General features: G+C 41.6%; 1 protein-coding gene across 4 annotated transcripts in view; it reads right to left on the bottom strand.

The window, feature by feature from the left end:
• The window catches only part of CDC42BPA (CDC42 binding protein kinase alpha), a 167,352-nt gene extending 143,986 nt beyond the window's left edge, over positions 1-23,366 (bottom strand). For 2 of the 4 annotated variants that reach the window (XM_035111467.2, XM_035111468.2), the window contains exon 1: positions 21,664-23,364. In XM_035111467.2, the coding sequence (XP_034967358.1) occupies positions 21,664-21,841 (178 nt within the window). In that variant the 5' untranslated portion in view covers positions 21,842-23,364. Of the gene's footprint in view, positions 1-21,663 lie in introns of all 4 variants that reach the window. The other 2 variants (XM_035111463.2, XM_060272965.1) reach the window with 2 other exon arrangements.
• Positions 23,367-23,732: the final 366 nt, after the last annotated feature.

The raw sequence follows: 23,732 nt of genomic DNA, 5'->3' as shown, positions 1-23,732 counted from the left end.
TGCATTATTTCAGCTAAAGTTCACTGTGGCTTAATTTAAGAACAGAGAGTTCTGCTGGAGGGGGGAGGCGGCTGCGGCAGTGGCAGCGGCGGGCAGGCGGCCCAGGCCAACTCCTCCTCAAGCGGTGGATCGGGCCAGCCCGGCTCCGGCAGCGGGAGCGGCAGCATGGCGGGAGCGGCAGCGCGGCGGCGATGGGGGGAGGCGGAGGGGGGAGGCGGCGAAGGGGGCCATCAGGGCGGCCGTGGCAGGCAGGCGGCCCAGGCCAACTCCTCCTCAAGCGGCGGATCGGGCCAGCCCAGCTCCGGCGGCGGGAGCAGCAGCGCGGCTGAGCAGCTGCGCAGCTGCGCAGGGAGTCGCAGAAGGAGCGCAGAAACCCTCTGCCGCCCTTCGCCTCCTCCTCCTCTGGGCCTGGCGGCGCTGGCGACCGAAGAGAGGATGGCGCCAGCGTTGGGCAACCTGGCTCTGCACCCTTCCGGAAGGAAGCGATGGGGCCGGGGCTGCGGCTAACGGCAGCCCAACCGGAACTGGGGCTGGAGCTGGCCGCGGTTGGCAGCTGCCTGGGCTCATCCCCCCCACCAGGTCGAGAAGGCACCAAAAGCCCGGGAAGAGTCCCGTCTGGGCGGGCAGATGTAAAAAGGTAGCCGCTTTATTCCTAAGGCGCATGGCGGGCTTCTCCCGGGACTGCTGCCCTCGGCGTGCCCTCCCCCTCGGACAATAGAAGCCCCCTCGGACAATACAGGCAGGCAGGCAGGCAGGAGGAGGGATGCCGCTGCGATGCCTGCGCCTCTGAGGCAGTGGTGGCGGCGGAGGCGAGAGTGGAACGGGGCAAGTAATGCTGCTGGGACAACCCAAAATAAAAATACTTAAAACACACCCACACACCCACATACCCCTGTGTCTTGCAGCAGGGGCTGCTTGCGGCGAAGGGTGGAGCGGCAGCAAAGAAAGGGGTTTCTCCGGCTGGCTCTGCTCTGGCAAGAAGCGGCTGCTGAAAATGGCGATCAGCCAGCTTAGCACAGCCCCCTTCCTCCTGCACACGTGCAGCTGCTGCCCACCCATTGGCTGGAGCCTGAAGCACTTCAACTTTTTGATTGGCTGCTACTGGCCAGCCCACGATGAAGGAGAGGGGGGAAATGGCGACGAAGGGGGGAAAATGGCTATCGGCTTGACTCTCGGCTTAAAAAAAATTTTTTTAAGTGCAGGATGGCCATGCTGATCCCCAGACCTTTCGCGGGCCGGATTGGCAGGCCAATTGGGCCGCATCCGGCCCACGGGCCATAGTCTGGGGACCCATGAGCTTCAGTTTATTGGCTCTCATCCAATCCATTACTGAAGCAAGACCATGTTCCAGCACATCCACTGCCACAACTGCAGATGTAAAGGAGAAGCAGAACTGTGTGTACTCCAAAACTCTGGATGGCCCCCATTTAACAGTTTCATTCTTATGTTAAACAGCAGGGAGGGGATTAAACTGTGAGTAAACCCACACTGACAGCTCCACAGGGCTGAAGAGCACTCTCCAAGCATCACCTTCTGGAGATGACCATCTAAGTAGGACCAAAACCACTGCAAAGCACTGCCTACCCTAACTCAGTCAGCTGCTCCAGAAGGATACCATGGTTGATGGTATCAAAAGCTACTGAGAGGTCAAGGTTTTTGCCCTTTTGGGAAGCAGACAGAGAACAGGTGGATGTAAAAGAGAGTGTAAGTCCAACTTTGACTTTGTCAGTTGTCTGAACTACAGGAAGGTGCCAGCAACTGCAAAGACTTCAGTATTCAAAGAACATTGGACCACAGACAATCCCTGCTCCTTGGCCACAGGACATTCCTCTTTGCGTGTGGTTGGGGGGCGGGGAAGTATGATCAAGAACTGAACATTCCTGAATGACACATACATTTTTTAAATCTGTTGTAATATAGCAAAAGTAGAAAATTAGTAATTACAAAAGCAGCCCAGGCCCATATTATTTAACTTGCTCTTGTAAAAGAGCTAGAAAACTTGTTGTATGAAAATAATAGAATAATAAATAGCGTTACTACTTATTGAGAGTGTACTGTTTTCTCAGTTCCAATCCTTAAAGGAGAAAAAAAGATGAATCGGGGAGGGGGTAGTGTGTGACCTTGCCAAAAGTATAAATAGCAGTAAGGAATGAAAGAGTCACTTTACCAAAGCCCATTACAAGAGAAAGTCATTTCTCTGATCTTTCATAGCGTAGATGGGGTCTCAAATGCCAATCAGTCATTCCTAGCCTAAAGGAGAACAGGTGCTGCTCACATTCCACACAAGGCAGGTAGAAAAGCAAAGGGACCTGCAGAGCCTCTCATGCTTGCAGAAGCATCTAGCAGAGTATGGGTGCAAACAAATACTACAAGATAATATTAAAAGGTCAGTGTACATTTAAAAAACGCTCTTTATAATTCTTTAATTCAAAGTAAATAAACCAAAAGCCCTTCCTGATCAGGCATATTGTGGCAGGATTCAAAATCTCCATTACATATTTAGAGCTGCTTCTAATTTCAAAATGGAGTTTCCCCAGGAATCATGGTCAAAAATAGATGCAAAGTATCTACGTACAACAATCCTCTTTAACTAGCACAATGACAGGACCTAGGAAATCATCAGATTCTGATCCTACTCAATTAACAGACCTTGAATCTAAGATGACTGCATATATTGCTATTCATACTTTTGTTTTTTTAAGACATAACTTGGGAGTATCTCGCATCCCTGAAATTTTATCATGACTAGATATAATAAATGCAGTCCTTTTACACACACACACACACACACACACACACACACACACACACACATATATATATATATATATATGTTCCCACTGCGTGCACGGATGTAACACCCTTCCTCCGTAACCGCTGAACCGAAATGCAACAAATTAGGAGAAAGCATACCTTGCCCATCAGGGAGGGATCTGGCATAATTTTTTTTTCCAGAAAAGCACACCTTTCATTCCTAAAATAATGATTAAACACAAAAAAGTGGCACGCAAATCAGACATCACCAGCAAAAACTCTGAAGACTCCAGCAGCATCCAACAGAAAGGCAGGTCGCGCACTGTCACCAGCAAAAGCTCTGAAGGGCGGCGTCAAATAGTGATGTCATCAACCAAGCAACTGAAACCACCAAGGCGGCCATTACCAGACAACCCACAGAGTCTCCAAGGAATGGAGATATAGGGCGGAGGCCTCGGCTCACATTTAAATACTAGCTCAAGCCAAGGCCGACAGACTAGGCCTTGCCTCTACTTTAAAGCCTACAAACTAGGCCTCGGCTCTAATTTACAGCCTACACACTAGGCCTCGGCTCTACTTTACAGCCCACAGACTAGTCCTTGGATCTAATTTACAGCCTACAGACTAGGCCTCACCTCTACTTCACAGACTAGGCCTCGCCTCTACTTTACAACCTACAGACTAGGCCTCGCCTCTACTTTACAACCTACAGACTAGGTCTCAGCTCTACAGCCCTTTAAATACTATCCCGAGTGGAGCCCTGGGTGGGGGGAGGAGGGGCCCAAATATGTTATGGGCTGGTGTAGGGTGGGGGGAGGGGGGACAGGATACCTCATGGGTCACTACAGAATGGGAGTAATCACAGGGATGAGACACAACCGGGGGGGGGGAGGAAAAAACACATAGTCCAGGGGGAAACGGACACATCCCCCCCTTCCCTGGGAACAAGGACCCCGAGTCAGGCACAGCAACGTGTCATGGATCGTCACAGGGTGGGGTCAGCCACAGGGATAACCCACAGCAACACATGGGAGGGTCAACTAGTCAGTCTATATAATTTAGACCAATGACAGACAACAAACCAAAAATAACTCCTCCAACAATTTTATCCCGTTCCTGATGACTTGGCAGAAAATGTCATGAAAGAAGCAGTAATATTATGAAACAGAGATGCAAGGCTGTGGTCATTCTTTTGGATTTTGCATACAATATGGAGGCCCAAGTGATTTTGGTGGTGCTACTGAGAAGCTTGGTTCAGCATGTTTCTAATTTTGCTCTGAGAGATGAGTACAGTGTCATGGCCAGGAGATTATCCTCATATTTTTGATTGACTAACAAGGCAGGAAAAAATCAATAGATTTCTTCAGTATTTTTGGTCCTGCATATTTCATAAGGCATTGTAACGTAAAACTTAGTTTACTATAAACACTGTAAACATCAGCAAAAGTACTGTGTAAGTTATAATGTCCTAGGAGGACTATGTTATACGCATGTTTCTGGGTCAATTCTGCAACAAAAACTACACTCAGGGTTGGATTTTGTCCCAGCCTGATTGCTGAAAGTATGCTAAACACTGCTTTAAAATTATTTTTAAGAAGACAGGAACAAGCTTTTAGAGTTCCATATACAATTGCTATTAATTCTATTCATAGGTTGTATTTTGCGTGAGCTTAGATAAATCTTTCTTCCTTTCATTAAGATTGCATAACTTTTGTTTTAATTTGTTATTTTACTGAACAGAGATATAAAAGGGCTAAGTCTTATAGACTGAAAAGCCATAGTAATGTTTTCTTTTTCAATGCAAACAATGAGTTTGTGAATCTGCATTGCTTTGGTAATATTCTGCACATACTACCATAGTATCTATTTTTGTTGAAGGCGGTTTTGTTAGTCAATAAATAGAAAGACAGGAATGAAGAATTTAAAAACACCTCACCATACGCTGGCCTTCTACACTGACTAAGGGATTATGAGGATAAAGCCAACTCACACCAGGAAAGAAGCAGCTTAACACAGTTGTATGCAAAACACATTTTTCCTGCCTTTTCATCACTTCACATTTTAGATCTATCAATGTTAAAAGCAAGTCATAGGCATTGCAAAATAATAATAAAAGGAAGTTCTCTCTATTGAATCTTGCCAGCCCTACAAAATCACTAGTCTTGTGTCTTTTCAAATAAATCCACAAATCTATTAGACTGCCTTAACCACACACCTATGTTGCTTACTTAGGAGTAAGCCTCCCACTGAGCTTTTTTAAAAACTTCATGATCTCCTGGAGGCATTTTTACTGACTATGGCCAGCCATATGAAAGGCTACTTACAAGCCCGCCTAAAGAAAAATATAATTCGAGAGATTAAGTTCATGAAAAAGGGAAGACACAACAATGTTTAAAGATCAGAATGCAGATCCCGAATGGAACAGCACTGGCAGGCTGGATAGACTTAGGCATCTGTGTTTATCACTTGGGCATTGAAATGCCTGCTGTAAAACGACTGCTAGGAAATAGAGGTTTCCCCAAAAGCTTGTTGGAGGTCGCAGCACAAAATTATCAGTGAGGACAAATAAGGTTCCTTGAAAGGCCACTTCTCCAGCACAAATACTGTCTCCTGACATGACATACAGATGGAAAGGAAAGACTGAAATGATCCTAGGTCACTCTCTTGGCATGCCTGAGGCAAGAGTAGGGTGACACCCGCACATACTGAGAGTTCCCTCTAAAAGTGTTATATAATCGAGGTGTTTATGGAAAACAAATACTCTCCTGAGCTAACTAATTCATGTGGAAAGTCAGAAACCATAGCTGTGAAGAATTTTCTCCTTCATACCTTTCAAAGAACTTAAACTGCTGAAATGCCTTTTGTCTTCAAAACTAAGTTCATTCAAGGTCCTCAAAATTCCTGGGCATTCTTTTTAAAAAGGCTAACTCCACCCTTTTCCTTTCTTTTGAGAACAAAGCTTTTGCTGCAATTTATCTGACGTTGCAAAAAATGAAAACCCTAGATTAAAATTTCCACATTCTCATTTCAGGGAAGGGTCCTAGAAAGCTGTGATTCCCACCCCCCTCCCAATAAAGTGGTAGCGATTTTCTGGCATTGAATAGAGATGGGAAAGAGGCAGAGGTGGAAGAGTATTATTTTGGAGCAAACATTATCACAAATGTAATGGCTTAGTCCAGGCTTCCTCAACCTCTGCCCTCCAGATGTTTTTTCCTACAACTCTCATGATCCCTAGCTAGGAGGACCAGTGGTCAGGGATGATGGGAATTGTAGTCTCAAAACATCTGGAGGGCCAAGGTTGAGGAAGCCTGGCTTAGTCAAAGACTTGGGTGACATCCAATGATGGCTTCTCACCTACACAATGAAAAACTGTTTGTGCAATGGGGCTTTCTGTTTCTCTTTTCTCCCAACCCTCCCAACTTTGGAGTCACATGGGGGGCTGTGGAAGCATGTCCAACAGGTAGATCACTGGACATCTGTGGTAGATCACTGGTATATCTCCCCAAAGAAACTCACCAACTTTGGCTCCCCTAAAAAAAGTTCAACAACTTTGACCTGAACCCCCCAAAATGGGGTAGATCACTGCCAGTTTTTAACTCTTTGAGTAGATCACAGTCTCTTGGGAGTTGGCCACCCCTGCTCTACAAGGAACAAGGCCACCACCTCGCTAAACAGGAACATAGGAAGCTCTCTTATACAAAGACCACTGATTCATCTAGCTTGATTTTGTCTACACTGCCTGCCTCTCAAGTGAGGAGTCTATCCCAGCCCAACCTGGAGATGCCAGAACATGGGAACTTCTGTATGCAAAGCACATTGTCTACCACTGGATTAGAACACTTCCTATAGATCTAGACCCAGATCTAAGCAGGTCTGGGTCTAGTTAGTGCAAGAATGGATGGATGATTGCTTGGGAACCACATGTATGGTGGCTTAGGTTCCATTACAGCAGAAAGGAAGGATGTTAATGTAAGAAAAAATAATAAAATAAATGCTACAACAGTCTTTTGACTTCAGTGATTTTTCCAACACCAGATGTGGAAGTAAGCCTCAAACATAGTTGAATACAGTGGAACCTCGGTTTATGAACACCTCGGTTTATGAATTTTCGGTTTATGAATGCCGCGGACCCATCTGGAACGGATTAATTCACTTTCCATTACTTTTAATGGGAAAGTTTGCTTCAGTTTATGAACGCTTCAGTTTATGAACAGACTTCCGGAACCAATTACACCCATGTTTCAGTTTATGAACGCTTCAGTTTAAGTACTCCGCGGACCCGTCTGGAACGGATTAATCGACTTTCCATTACTTTCAATGGGAAAGTTCGCTTCAGTTTATGAACGGTTACTCCGCGGACCATCTGGAACGGATTAATCCACTTTCCATTACTTTCAATGGGAAAGTTTGCTTCAGTTTATGAACGCTTCAGTTTATGAACAGACTTCCGGAACCAATTGTGTTCATAAACCGAGGTACCACTGTATATGTTTAAGAGAACACAAAGATACCTTGTTAGTGTGTTTGAAAATGAAACATGGTCCATTGCCTGCATGCATTCTCATTAACAACAATGTGGGGAAGAAACTGAGATAGACTGGAGTAGGAAAAGGTGGCCTTACATAATCACACAGACTTGTGGCATTAGGACCAGGGACAATTAGTTTTGCCTTTTTCAACTAACCAATATTCAACCACCACAAGCATTTGCTTGCTTGTGTTTGGCGTCTTTTTTTTTATTAACTCAATCAAAATGCTAGGTAATGAGAATTTTTTAAAAAATGAAAAGCAAATTCAGTTTAGTCTCTGATCACCTTCAGCTCCTACCACCTCCATGTAGGAGATGGCCAAAGAAGTATGGCAGCCATTGTGGTGCAGGCTAGAATGTTGAGCTAGCTAGCTCCAGGGAGATTGGAGCTCAAACACCTGCTCAGTCACAGAGCTCACTGGGTGATCTTATTTTTATTTATTTATTTAAATATATTAAAACCACACCTTCGTATAAAATATCACAAGGCAGTATATAACCTAAAAAACACAGTACTACAATATATACAATAAGAACGTCAAACACATCAGGAAAAGCTGGTTGGCAAAAAACAACAACACCTCAGTATATTTTACTTAAAATATTGGACCTGTCTCTAACCTAACCTACCTCATAAGGTGGTTGTGAGTATAAAAGTATAAAAGAAGAGAGTAAAGAACCAAGCATGCTACTTAAGCTCCTAGAGGAAAATAAAATACTTTTCCTTAGAGGAAAAGTAATAAAATAAATTATGGAAGCCCAAGTAGTGGAAAATTCATGCTCTGAAAGATTTCATTTTTAAAAAAACCACTTGATGAATTTTTTAAATAAAGACAAAATACTAACAACACTGAACATACTGATACAAAAGGGAAGAAAGGGAAAACTAGAATGGTTAAGAAGGGAAGAAAATGGAAAATAATATCCTACATTAATTCATGTGATGCATCTTTTATAATCACAATCCAAGGCATCGAGAAATCATTTTATTTCTAATGGTTGTAAACTTCCACAGGAGAGGTCAGAAAGCTTTCACTATTGCTATTAATGCTTATTTTGGTGCTTCCTAATGGACTTAAGAATACTACTTACAGTGAAATCATATGTATATTTACGGTAGTCTGAAATATTTCCTGTTGTTTTCTATCTTTTTATTCTTAGGATAGTGTAGGTCAGATTGCAGAATAAATTTAGGACATTTCTGTGTTTTGATATGAAACATTTGTGTTTTTTTATGGAAGGAGGTTGGTTTTGGGGAGGGGGTAGTTAAAGTGCATGGCCTGAGCAATCTCAGCCACAGGATTTCCTGAGGTTTTGTTCTTTACCATACAGTCACATAATAGACTGTATGCAACTTCCTATTGCAAACCAAAAGGAGTTGACTAAGTTCAGAAATATTGCATGACAAAAGGTTTGTATATCCTGATGACAGCATGAACAGTTCACACCTGGTACAAGTTCAATGGCATTTTTTAAAAGATTCTGTTTAGCTCTCTTTTATAATGCCAATCCACCAGTAAACAGCAACTGCCTTCCAAATACTGCTATTCAACAAACTTTTACAGCATTGGAAAGGACTTTAATTTGTTTTGCGGCCTTAGCTATGTTACCACTGTATGGTTTAATTTTAAGGAGATACCTGACATTGCTGATGTGTTTTAGAGATTTTGAGCTTTCAGAATAAGGTAACCTATTAACTTGGAAGCACTATAAAGTGTATTAGGCAACAAACCATAGTAAATATTCAGAGGCAAAAATGTAGGGCATGATCCGCTCGGGTGACTCTTTTTGCTCTTTCCCCTATTCTGCATACAGCATTCTTTTCCTATGAACCCAGCCATCACTTTCCTTTTCAAGGCACCAACCCATAAGTCTTTTTTTTTTTACACTAGAGCAGAAATAACTTTCAAGCCAGGGTCTGGATGGCTTGATGTATCTATGGCAAGCACAAAGGAGTCTTGTTTAAGAGGAACGGGAAGCCAATGGAAACCAAATAAAAAACGGTAACAAGAAATAGCAGGTCTACATAGCTTTAATCGCTCAGGTAGATAGTGGCCCAAATCTAAACCATTAATGACATTACATATACAAAATAAATTAAACAGTACTGACTTGCATATTGGTGCAATAACATCAAAATTAATTATTTGTTACTTGGTGAAGTTCTTGTTACAGTCTGATGAAAATTACATTTCTCACTAGTACATGCATTCAGTTTTACCAATAGAAGTTGGTTGAATAAAGCCATTATCTTATTAAAATGTCTCTCCACTTCTCTGTGATGAAAACAGCAACAATTCTCCAACCTTAATTAAGATCAAACGAAGTAATTAAAATACTGCTGAGGCCCAGATCCCCAACTCTCAGGTGTTTAATTACTGAACCCCTCTTCCATTTATCTAACTTAAAATTCAACATAAACAAAATTAAAAATTGTTTTCTGAGAGGCAAGTATGCATTACACCACAACAGTAAAAGAGAATGCAGTCAAGATGCTCAAACCTTCTTATTAAGAGGGAAATTGCTATGTACCTGGACTGGTGAAGGTATGTTACCTATGGAGGAAATTATGTGCTTTTAAATAATAAAGCCTGAGGGACATTCCTTATAAATATCCGAAAGCTGCTCTGCACTTTCATGTGTCTCAAGTCAAGGGCTAACCCAGTTGTTCAGTGCTCTAGAAAAATTAAAATACACACAACACACACATTCATGCCATTATGATGAGCAGCACAATAGCCCACTGGGCAATAAAGAGTATACTGGGATATTTTCATTTTTTTAATTTCAGTAACTATGCTATTACACCATTGCAGTCCACATTAGTTAATCTGAACTAAATGCTAGCTCTGGATTCCTGGGTACAATCATCACTATGACCTTTCACTGAAAAAAGGAGAGGGATCCAGAAGAGCTGACAGCAGCTCCCTCCACAAAATATTTACATAGCTGAGGCAAGCACTCCTGGAATTTTGGCATACCGGATTATTGTGATTATCCATTTTGCCTGTATTGTTAAGACGCCCCTGCTTACATCCTGGAGAAAGGTCCCTTCCAACACCTTGCATGCAGTGCAACTCTCTGCAGTATCTGCACTCTAGGACTGGGCCAGTCATTCTGTTTGAATCTATACCTGCCTTGTCCAACAAAGTGACACTGTGAGATGCTGTTATGTGAGAGAGGTAATATGATGGTGTAAAGGGGGAGATTCAATTTGGAAGACTGGAGAACAGAAAGAAAAAAGGAGAAAAAGAGAGCAGAATTATCTTACGAAGAAAAATAAGTGAGAAGGCAGAGAAACAGAAAAGAAGGGAAGGGTATAGGTGTGAAAGGGAGAGGGGATTATGGGGACATTTAAAATACATGGCACGGTAGGAACAGCTCGTGTAACCTGACTGAACTGTACATATTACTGGAAGTCACTTAAAAGTGAATTAACTAATGATGATTTATTGCCATCTTATGTTAACATAAAAGTTGCTCTGCAGGATGCACTGAAGGACCATCTAATCAATCATTCAGCCTTTGACAGTTGGTTCTGGGAGGCTCACAAGCTGCACATGATGGTGATCCCCAATTATTTTTCAGCAGATTAATCTTGCGGCAAACTTATGCATATGTCCAGTGTTCCTGATACAGAAATAAAAGTGGCCACAGAACTGTAAACTTAGATTTAAATCTGAACTATTCTTTCACTAGTCAAATGTATTTTCCAAACTGGAAGGGAGTGAAAATGAAACACATTTCCTATGATGATCTAGATTCTAAAGCATTTAAGACAGATTATGAAATTCTCCAGAAACTTCTGTTTGAAAAAGCATTTTCTATAAATTCTTCCTAAGCACACAAAAATCACAAAAAGAAAACAAAGATATATTCTATGTTAGCTTCTACAAGAATATTAATATCATACCAATTAGGACCAAACTGAATAGCATGCTTAGTCAAATGCATTGCAGGGGATAGAGGATAAAGCACAGCTGTTCCAAGTCTGTTAAGAATCCTCGTCTTTCAGCAGAGCCAAATGCAAGCCAAACTGGGTAAAAATACTTGTATTTCTGAACAACTGCCCTGTGGCATTTTCTGTCTAAAATGTTAAAATCCAGATTTCTGGGTGTGTTAAGAATTATTTTAGGCAGCAGCTACAGAGTCCATTCATGAAACAGGCACTATTATATATAAATATGGAAGCAGTATACACCACTCTTACAGTCTGAGATGAAATAGCCCTTCAGTTGAAGTAAAAACCCATTAATTACTGTCAGTTGCAGACACATAATCAAATAGATGGTCAAAAGTTCCATCCATTTCTAACTATAGTTTAAAGTTACAAATAAATATGGGTGGGAAGCTACAGCATGAGAACACTCCAGAAACATGTAAAGGTCCGTCTCTCCCCATATGAACTGACCTGGACCCTGCAATCATAATCTGAAGCCCTTCTTTGTTTGCTCCATCCGTGAGAGTTCTGGAGGATGGCAAGACAAGAACAGGCCTTTCCTGCAGTGGCTTCTCATTTGTGAAATGCTCTTCCCATAGAGGCTTGCCTGGTGCCTTCATTACATATCTTTAGGCACAAGGCAAAGTGCCCTCTTCTCCCAGGCCTTTGGCTAATTGAAAAATTGATGGCCTTTTTTAAAAAAAATGGGGGGTAGTTGTTTTTGTTTGTTACTATGTTATGTTTTTGTGTTTTTATATTGCAAACTGCTTTGTGATCCTTGTATGAAGGGCAGTACAGAAATTTAATAAATATTAATAAAAATAATCCAAGTTACGCCACTAGAAGCCAGTTTTTTCTTCAAAGAAGAAATGCCTTTGGTTATAACAGTTATAATGAATGAATCACCATTCATTCATTCATTCATTCAGGTTATGCATCATTTCCATTGTCGAAGAACAAACTCTAAGAAATACCTAAATTTGGAATAAAACACTTGAAAACTTTCAAAAATCATTTACTTTTAGATATCCTAAATATGAAAAGATAAGAAAAGAGGGAGGGAAATATGCTAGTGTTTTAAAGCCGTAACATTATTTTTTGTTGGTGTACCAGGAAATGAGGCTCAGTAAACATGCATGCCAAAAGAGGTTATGTGAACCAGCAATCACATGGCTTCTCAAGTGGCATGAGATTTTATCAGCAATACACCTGAAAGAGTCAATAATGGGTGTTTCTGAGCAAATGCTCCCAGATTCAGCATTGTGCTTAGTCATATATCCTACACTGGAAAATTCAGCAGCATTTGTAGAACTGTTAAAAGCTAGGCTCCCAGATAAAGTAACATATCTCTTCCTTCACAGAATGTCCTTTCCGATCTGAATTATTTTTTCTTCCTTCCCCTCACCCCTCCCCCAATTTTAGTGCTTCTTTCTCCACTGCTTTAGGCAGCATAGTCCAATGGGGAATGAATGGGGAAGCTGCTTTTGTTACATATTAGCTCAAAGGAGTGCAACAGTCACAAATTTTACAGAAGCACGGGATTAAAATGGTTATTCTGTATCAGCCTTGCTTTTCTGCAGATAAGAAAAAATATTTTAAAAATTGGAGAGCGGAAAGGGTGTAGCTAGCTGTCATCTTAAAAATATTCGGTATACAGTATATAACAGATCCAGGAGAGTGAAGTCAAATGGGCCCTAGAAAGCACTGCTAATAACAAGGCCAGTGGAAGTGATGATATTCCAGCTGAACTATTTAAAATTTTAAAAGATGATGCTGTTAAGGTGCTACACTCAATATGCCAGCAAGTTTGGAAAACTCAGCAGTGGCCAGAGGATTGGAGAAGATCAGTCTACATCCCAATCCCAAAGAAGGGCAAGTGCCAAAGAATGCTCCAACTACAGCACAATTGCGCTCATTTCACACGCTAGCAAGGTTATGCTTAAAATTCTACAAGGCAGGCTTAAGCAGTAATGTGGACCAAGAACTCCCAGAAGTACAAGCTGGATTTTGAAGGAGCAGAGGAACCAGAGACCAAATTGCAAACATGCGCTGGATTATGGAGAAAGCTAGAGAGTTCCAGAAAAACATTTACTTCTGCTTCATTGACTACGCAAAAGCATTCGGCTGTGTCAACCACAGCAAACTATGGCAAGTTCTTGAAGAAATGGGAGTGCCTGATCACCTCATCTGTCTCCTGAGAAATCTCTATGTGGGACAAGAAGCTACAGTTAGAACTGGATATGGAATAACTGATTGGTTCAAAATTGGGAAAGGAGTACGACAAGGCTGTATATTGTCTCCCTGCTTATTTAACTTATATGCAGAATTCATCATGCGAAAGGGTGGACTGGATGAATCCCAAAATGGAATTAAGATTGCTGGAAGTATCAACAACCTCAGATATGCTGATGACACAACCTTGATGGCAGAAAGTGAGGAGGAATTAAAGAACCTTTTAATGAGGGTGAAAGAGGCAAGCGCAAAATATGGTCTGAAGCTCAACATCAACATCATGGCCACTGGTCCCATCACCTCCTAGCAAATAGAAGGGGAAGAAATGGAGGCAGTGAGAGATTTTACTTTCTTGGGCTCCTTGATCACTGCAGATGGTGACAGCAGTCACGAAATTAAAAGATGCCTGCTTCTTGGGAGAAAAGCAATGACAAACCTAGACAGCATCTTAAAAAGCAGAGACATCACCTTGCCGACAAAGGTCCGTATAGTTAAAGCTATGGTTTTCCCAGTAGTGATGTATGGAAGTGAGAGCTGGACCATAAAGAAGGGTGATCGCCAAAGAATTGATGCTTTTGAATTATGATGCTGGAGGAGACTCTTGAGAGTCCCATGGACTGCAAGAAGATCAAACCTATCCATTCTTAAGGAAATCAGCCCTGAGTGCTCACTGGAAGGACAGATCCTGAAGCTGAGGCTCCAATACTTTGACCACCTCATGAGAAGAGAAGACTCCCTGGAAAAGACCCTGATGTTGGGAAAGATGGAGGGCACTAGGAGAAGGGGACGACAGAGGATGAGATGGTTGGACAGTGTTCTCGAACCTACGAACATGAGTTTGACCAAACTGTGGGAGGCAGTGGAAGACAGGAGTGCCTGGCGTGCTGTGGTCCATGGGGTCATGAAGAGTCGGACACGACTAAACGACTAAACAACAACAACAATAATGTGATGACTTCTAGAGAAGTTTTTAGATTTTTAGATAAGAACACTTTAGTTCTGATCAGTAAGACACTTAAGAAAAAGAAGTCTTATAAAATCTGTACCAGGTATACTATATGAGAACTCACGAAGAGTCAGAGACGACTAAATGACTAAACAACAACAACAACATATAACAGATCCACCAAAGTAGGTAAGTGACTTCATTTGATAACGAATCACCCAAGTGATAAAGCAACTGCAAGACCAGGCATCCCTAAACTTTTGCCCTCCAGATGTTTTGGACTACAATTCCCATCATCCCTGACCACTGGTCCTATTAGCTAGGGGTCATGGGAGTTGTAGGCCAAAACATCTGGAGGGCTGCAGTTTGGGGGTGCCTGTGCAAGACTATGCAACAGTATATGTAAGTTATAGCCAAAAGATCAAAAAAAGTTGGCACTGGTGAAACTTTTGCCCTCAAACTCCCTACCTATGACACAGTAATTTGCTATACTTGTGTGTTTTCAGAGTTTAAGTTGTGAAAGAACAGTTTTATTATATCCAGAGCTTTGGTTGTTCTCCACTGAAGGATTCTATGTAGATTCTAGATGTTTCTTCTACCTTATAACAGCACCAATACATTTTAGTTTAGCGGGCCAAAACACACCTCTCTCCACCTCCACCCCAAGTCCTAACTTCCATGGCTGTCAGGGAAAGTAATATTATTCTAAAAGTACATTGTTTTGTTACGAGTTTAATAAACTTAAAAACAAACTCATGGTTCTTGCAGACAAAATACTGGATTAATTCTTAAAGCTTCAAATATGCTTAAACCCTATTTAGTTCATTAATCATGTCATGAGGCTTGCAACATAGCTTCTAAAATAGTTCAGATCTCTCTATTTTTATGTTTTTCTAACCAAAAGCATACCAAGTATCTCAGGATGGAATAGGAGGAATTCCTAAAATACTTGTAGATGCAGCATTAAATATTTCTCTCCTGTTCCCATTTATTAACTTAGCTGCAATCCTCTAAAATTAAAACAATCAAACTTCAGCCATCAGGCCAAACTATATATATGTTAAACACACTTCTTTCTAAAGTGTCTTTAAAGGCTGCCACTTTTAGTTTGAAAGTTTAAAAAAACCAAAAACTGCACAAGGACCTAATCAAGGATCCTGCACTTATTTCACATCTCCTTGCCAGCCATTATTTACATCCAAATATGGTACAGTATTGGTATATAGAGCACCTCTGTGGGCAAAAAGTAGCAAGGGGAGCTTTTTGTCAGGAAGTGGAGGAGAGGAGCACAGACTGGATCAGGGCCCATGCAGCTGCTTTCCCTTCAAAATAAGAGTGCCCAGGTTAAGCACACATTTAATGCCATAGGCAGTGCAGCTCCTGTCAAAGTGTCTCCTAAGAAGGACATGTTGCACCCACCACCCGCCATCTTGAAGTCTGCAAGTCGAAGGCTTGCAAAGCCAGCAAGCAGATGTAAGCCTCTGGAGCTTTATAGCAAAAGCTCCTACCGGTAGGCTTAAGTTCAAGGTAAGGAATCTTGTGGGTGACCTGACATCCTGCATGCCCCAATCTGAGAGCAGTGCCCAGCAAGATGAGGTAGAACTTCTTTTTCACCCGTCTGGGAATACTTTATCTCAACTTTCCTCATCCTGAATACAATCTCTGTCAAGGGATGAGAGCCCCCCCCCAGAGGTGAAATTCCCACCACCAGATATGTAGGCGGCTCTGCCCTAAACCCAGGGTTGCTATACAATAGTGGCTTTCCTCCTGGCTGTTCCCATCTCCATAGCTCCTCCAAAAGCTTCCTTTCCTCCATGGGGCCTTTGGCTTGGCCCTCTACACCTCTGAGCTAGAGACTGCCAGACTCCCCAACCTGCTGCTCCCATCCAACCTGTTTGTGTAAGCCACTCTTCCTGTCCCCTTTCCTCTTTGTCTTCTCCAGTCCTACTCTCCATGCTCCCTTTCTGCTGCCTTCCTGGTTTCTTCAGGCCATGTAATGGTTCCCAGTGCCATGAGGTCACATCTCTATAGTGACCCTTGACAGCACCCACTCTTTACAAATCTAGAGCTCACCTCATATAGCGCAAACCATAGTTGGCTTGCAGTGAAGGCAACATTTAGGTTGAATTTCTAAGTTCTTTAAGAACTATGTATGTGAGAATATGCGTGAGTACAGTCTTAAGTATATGCCTGCAGTTTCACAGTGGAACAGCAGGTGTGTCTTCTGGAAACCAAAGCAGAATTCCTACATTAACAAATGGTCCTACATTTATCATAGGCTCTCCAAAGCAGTCACAATAAAACTAGTCAGTACTTAGCAAACCATACAGAAGCAGATCCAAAATAGGAGATGTTGTATGTAGACAAGGCCAAATAATTCGGCGTGGGGTGGGGGGGGGACACTACTGTAAGAAGTTACAGTAGTGCTGTAGCATTCCTAATTGTAGGTTTGCTCTGTGTGTTGTTCTCACTTAAAATTGTAACTTCGGTCTGACAGTCTGAGCCCACAAATGGGATACTTCCCTGCTCTCCTCCCATCAATTACATTTCATGTTTAAATATTTAATGTCAAATATACAAAAACAACAACAAAGTTTATTAATTCAGTGACCAAAATACAGTTTTATATATTGAAATGTGTGCATTAGATAGACTACTATAAATGAACTCAGCCTCGGAGACAAGATTATAGTCAAGCACAAGTATATTGCTTATCTCATTCTCCATATATATATGTAAATTTCTGCTATATATGCTGTGTATAATCCCTTTGCTTTCAATGAGAATTTTCTATTTAACTTTAATGTACTTTGAAGGTCTTTGCTTTGCTGTGCTTAAGTCAAAACATCAAAATGTAATTGCCAAATTATAGTAGTCAAACACTAGTAGCATATAATCCAGCCTCTGATAAATACAAGACTAGCATTAAATGTCAAATCTCTCTTTTGAATAAGATGAGTTGCTTGCTCTTTTTTTTTTTTTTACATTTCCAGATTAGCTATCAACTGCATGGAATTGGAAGTTCAAGTACTTTTAATAGTAAGGCGGTCTCAAAAACATTCATTTCTGCATTTATTATGCAAAGCCTGGGAAAGAAGTAACATTCACCACCCCCTGCCACATGCATGTGAAGAAAACACTTCCACATATACATACTGGGGGAAGGACATCCCCCCCTAGCCCTTCATGCTGCTCCAGGAACATCTTGGGTAGAAGCCTTTTGGAGGGGGGATACATGTGACTGCTTTATGAAAGGGGGTCCTTAAAAGTCTCCATGTGCAAGTAGAGGTACTCAGGCTCATCAAGACTCCAGCCATAGTATTTTACTTCCTACTAATAGGAAAGGGAAAAATTCAAAATAGAAACATTCTACATGGATTCCCCCATATCATGGAATATGTCACCTTTGGTGGAATAGAACCATCAGCACTTTTCTAACACTGGAAGTATATCAATGACCAGATCAGAAATTCTGAATTACTTATAAAATAACAGAACTATAATATAGTAGAGTCAAAATATGAGGTTCTGTTTCCCCCCCCCCTCATTGGTATAAAAGACTGTAAATCATTAATAATGCTAATTATAATGCTAATTATTGTAGTGGTTGTCTATGCACATATTTCCAACAGGAGTAGCTGAGTTTCAACAGTGATTTCCATACAAGTCACAGCTCATCACCTGACTTATTCTTGCCACATTATTAGGTGCTTCTGATATATATTTATCTCATTTATTAATTTGAGATAAAGAGCCAGAAGAATCCATGGCATGCTGAACATGTCAGCTCTGAAAACCCCTGCAGGCCATGAGGACATTGGTACTTCGGCTTTGGTTTGATGCTATAAAACTGAGTTACTGCCAATTTAACGCATAAGGCTGTACAAGTGAAAGAGTCTATGTTGTGCAACAATGGACATACATTAAAAGTGCTGTCATAATGATGAGCTATTACAGACTAAGGTGTGAACCAAGATCCTTCAGATCTCACATATTCTATGAACTCAGAAGGTGGCCTCAGGCAAGCCACTCCCTTTCAACCTCAGTTCCCATTGGCAATATAGAGATAATACTACCAACTCATGTTATGTAGTTATCATGTTGTGTAGCTAAGATAAAGTACATTAAGCATTTTGAACACACTACAGCACTATATAAACACCATTATAATCATTTAAATAATAGCTTAAATAATAGCTTAAATAATAGCTTAAATTACTCCCTATGATATGCATGTGACTTACTAAGAAATTAAAATAGTATTAGGACTGCAGCCTTAGTAGCTTTCATTCCAACCCTAGAAATAATGCTGATACCTTCCTTTAAGGAAAAAAATTGTTTTAAAATTATCCGATACCACACTTCTAGCATTTATTTCACTGCTGTATTACTTCTTCTAATCCTCTGCATCCTTGTCCTAAGTTACCTCTTCCAGGGTCACCACCGACAACGGATGCTGTTATACAAAAGGAGGACAACATGCTTTGCATTCTCAAATCTTTCCAGCTGGCAGGCTCCAGTTGCTACAAGGAAAGGATCTCCTTATTCTGTCACTTAAGTGTAACTAGCGTTCAGTGGAGACTAAAATTGCTCATGTATGCATGGAGTACACTCAAATAAACAAAGTGGCTCAATACCAACATTGTTATGTATTTCCAGGATTTATAAAGATTGGTCCTCAAGGATTACAAAATAGTACTGTAAATTATAAATGAATGAAGGTGTTCTGTAAGGATATTTTTGCATCCAGAGTATTTTAAAAATACTTTTATGTGTTATCCTTTGCTATACTACTCTTTGCATATACATCTTTAAGCATGTTATAAATACATGATAGCATTTCCAGGAAAACATTTTTCCCACCTTCAGTTTTGGAAACTATTACAAAGCGGCTACAACAGAAAAAAAAGATGGGTCTGCAGGGCCACTCCATTACTTTTGAGAGACCAGTTCCATTAGGCTCCTCCCTCCCTCAACTGTCAATTAGCAGCAGCCATTCCATCAGGCTGTAGCAGAAAGATGGGAAGAAGTGTTAATCCTGCTCTGCTAGGAGATCAGTTCCAGCAGGCTCTTTCTGACCCATTTCCATTTAAGCTGGTCATCCTAATAACTTTGCAGTCAAGACTGCTCCCCTCCCTCTCCATCCTCTTTTCCTTTTGTGTTATGTTGTTTAGATTGTGAGTCTGTGGGCAGGGCTGCCTTGTAATCTTATGCAAGCCACGGGGAGCCACTTTCCCCTGAAAACACCAAAAATGCTTCAAATACATAAAATAATCACCCTCCTGATCAAACACAATAAGAAGATTGAACAAAATCCACCTCAAGCCCATGTGAATGACTTCAAAATAATATTTCCTACTGAACTGCTACAAATATGAGTGAGCTGCTGCAGCTCTCACAAATACTATTCACACCCATCAATGTAACTGTAAATTTAGGTGAAAGAAAGCAACGAAAATTCAGATGCTCAGCATGATTCCGCAAATAATTCTTGTCCCAAAGAACTATCACCAAGAAATTAATATAAAAAAGCTGAAGACAAGTCATGAGAGCAAAAGCTATAGCCCATATTCCCTACATTACATTTCCTGTTTCCCATAAGCCCTACAGGAACTCACTATCCTACAATTTACCTTCAAATACTCTTTGTTAATATATGTACTTGCTTGCCTGCTTTCTTTCTCTCTCTGTAAATTATATAACCATACACTTCAAACAAACTGAGTATCTGAAATGAAATGAATATTTTCCTTCTGCAGTTGAAAAGTTTTATGTGAGAATAAAGTAAATTTAAAGACTAAGGCACATGTACTGAAGTATTAAAATCTTCATGATAGTATTTTATCTTTTGACAGTGTACAGTGTAAGTTCCTAATGAGTGTACTAATTTAAAAATCTGAAGTTACTTTGAGAATCATGAAACATTCATTTGTCAAAGAACTCTCACTGAGAGACTGAAAGACGTACGTTCAATGTGATGGAGCCTCACTGTCACATTCACACTGCTAAGTTTATCCTGTTTCACACAGATACTAATCTATTGATTTAAACCTGTTTGGTACAGCATTAAAAAAAACATTTTACACAAGAGAAACTGCCAAACTTCATTTATACAACCAGGTTAACAATTTCAATCTAGTTTTCTTTTTAAAGGCATCTAGTCAGGGATTATGACCTAATATCAAACTGCAACTGTTCTAAACTGTGCCAGAAACAATACAGAAATGTCTAGTATTCTAATTATTTCAATGATGCTTACTCCCAAGTAAGTGGGTATAAAACTGCAATGTTAAGTAACACTTAGGCTACAATCCTTTACCCACAGAGATCAGTGAGACTTACCATTAAATAAACTGTTCAAGTTTGGACTGTTAGTGCCTAAGCTGCCTTAACTATCTGTACACCAAAAATGAAGAAAAAAAGAACAACCTGCTATGCTTATTTTGATTTAGGGCACACAATGGCTTTCTTTCAGGGATTTTATTATAAAGATCCTGGTTATTTGATTTAACTAGCTTAAACCAAACTGGTTTAAAAAGTTTTCTAAAAATGTTTCAGTCCTCTTGTACTATTTTGGTCAAACATTTTTAAAAATGCATGTTTATTTACAGTATGACTTTGACATTTGAAGGTCATACAATAACTGTTCTCATGTGACTTCATCTCTTGTGCTCTGACTACTGTATATTTAGAAGGAAATAACTAACCAGCCTTGTCATGATGCCAGCATTGTTCAGTCACCAATTATCATTTGACTTTCATTAAAAATCCTGAAGTATTACAATACTGTGTTTAGAATGAGAAAAGCACATTTGCCTGCCTACCAACTTTACATTTTTACAATGTGTTTTACACAGGTCAACAGTAGCTGAGGATACATCTGACCCTTTTGTACTCCCACTTCCCCAATTTTTGCAGCTATTGCAAATATTTCAGGTAACCAACATACAATTTCACTATCTTTTAACTAAGTAAACTTCTACATATATATGAGTAAATCATATGGTGTTCCACTGTCACTCATTCTACAGATGTAAACTTCAAGTGCAGAGCCTTAAAAGGCCCATCATCAAGACCAGTCCCTAGATTTGCACCTGAGATTCCAGATGTAAAATTATGGTTATTCACCAGTTTTGTATTGTAAAATGCAAACACAAAATGACTTAGTAGCTATAAACTCTAGCTATAAACACATGCAATCTTAAAATAAATCATACCAAAATACTAAAAGTGGACAGGAATGTCATGTTTGATCAAACTTACCCCATTCTAGATACTCCAGAATATTCTTCTCTCTCCTCAGGGGTGAATTATTACATTCATCATAAAGGCAGATGAGTATATCCAGCAGCGTTTCCACACTAAAGCATTGCCCATTTGTCTGAGTTGGTCCATCCAAAATAAACTGTTCCAACTGTCTCAAGCGTACCTCTCCAGACATGATTGCTTCAGTTCTTAATGGGCCTCTCCTCAATTATTATTATTGGTTATTTTCAAAAAATCTAACACATCAGAATGTTTTACAGTTGATAAAAAGTGTTTTGAAAAGTCAGTGCATCTTCAGGGATGGTGCTGAAGGTACAATGCATCTCAAGAATTCCCACTCCATGTTCTCTGTCTTGGTCAGCTGTTTCCACACACACTCTCTCTCACACACACAATATATATATATACAGGATATTGGAGAAAAATAATTACCCTAAAATCTCTTTTAATACATTTAAAAAGAGAAAATATATATTTTATACATTTAAATAATATTAAAAAGAAACCCAAGACTGAATCCACTCTTCTCTCATATGGATGCGATTTTATTCTCTCTTTTAAAGGTCTCCTTCATTCAAAATTCAGATCATGCAACGTAATCCCGAAACGAATCCTTACTGCATCATTAAAGTGTAAAACCCCCATCCAATTTGCACCGGTGATTCACTTTTCAAGGCAAGAGCAGCAGAGGGAGATGGGGAGAGGGGAGGCCCCCGGCGAAAAACAAAATGCACAGGCTTGGGAAGGTCTAGCGCTGGAGAATATCCGCTGCTGCTGCTGCCGCCTCCACCGCCGCCGCCGCCACCTCCACCACCACGGCTTCCACCTCCACCACCTCCACCTCCACCACCCTTTGGAAAATGCATCAGTGGCAATTCTTCAGAGAGCGGGGGGTGGGGAGAAGAGGAGGAGCAGCAGCAGAAGGGCAGGAAAAGTCCCCGGGAACGGAGCCTTCTTCTTCTTCTTCTTCCCCTCAGGGTCGGGCTCCCTCTCTCTTCCGTCGCACCAGCTCCTCTCTCCGGCTACCCGAACAAGAAAGGTGAAGCCTTCATTTCCTCAGGCCGCCGCTCCTTCTTCCCGCGGGTGCATTGGAGTGGGGAGGGGGAAATGCCGGCCAAAGGGAGGCTGAGCGAATAATCCCTAGCAAATCCTTTCCATGTCGCTGCTCCTTGTTTTTGTCTTGCGGGTGGCGGAGGCGGAACAGGGTGACTAAGGGGGGCTCCTTCACACACACAGCCGGCTTCCCCCCACCCACCCACCCTGCCGCTGTTTTTCCAATCCGAGTGCCGCGTTTAAGGCATCTTCTCAGGGCGACGTGCTGGTGCTGCAGCTTCCCGGCCTCCTTCTCCTCGCAATTGCCCGCCCGCAGCCGCCGGTTTCCTTTTCCTCCTCTCGGCCTCCGCTTCTCCCCCGCCCCGCGGCTGCTCCTGACGCCCTCACGCACAAACTGCCGCCGCCGCCACTGAAGTCTCGGGATCCAACATGGCGGCCTCCCCCCCCTTTTTTTTTCCCTCTCTCGCTCCCCAGCAACTGAGTGAGCAGAGCAGCGGAGAGGACAAGCCGCGGCTGTTGGGAACGAGCGAGAGCGAGGGGATAGAAGGGAGGGAAAGAGGGAGAGACGAGCTGGCTTCGGAATGGCCGTGCCTAGGAGGGATGCTGCTGCTGCTGCTGCTGCCGCCGCCGCTTCTCTCGCAGCACGGAATGCAGGGATACAGGCGGACTGAGGGGAGGGGACGGCAAGCGCGGAAACGCCCTGCGGGCTGCTGCAGGACCAGGTTGCTAAGCAGAGCTGGGAGATTCTCTTGCTGCCTCTTGGTCACCTCGCGAAACTGGCCCCCTGCTTTTTCTCTCTCTCTCTCTCACACACACCCTTAGGGCTATGAACCCCCATGCCTAGTTTGCATTGTATGCTCTCCCCCCCTCTTATAAAGAGCATCCTCCCGGGTTGGGGGCTCTCTCTGTCCCAGAGTATTTAATAGCCCCCTTTTTATTACTTAAAAACGAAAAGGAAAATCTTAGTTTGTTGTTTTTTTTTTGGAAAAAGGCACTTGGGTGAGGAGAGCACT

Source organism: Zootoca vivipara, chromosome 3 (genome assembly GCF_963506605.1).
Source record: "Zootoca vivipara chromosome 3, rZooViv1.1, whole genome shotgun sequence".
NCBI lineage: Eukaryota > Metazoa > Chordata > Lepidosauria > Squamata > Lacertidae > Zootoca > Zootoca vivipara.
The sequence above is the reverse complement of the archived record's forward strand: the minus strand, read 5'-3'. Positions and strand labels throughout refer to the sequence as shown.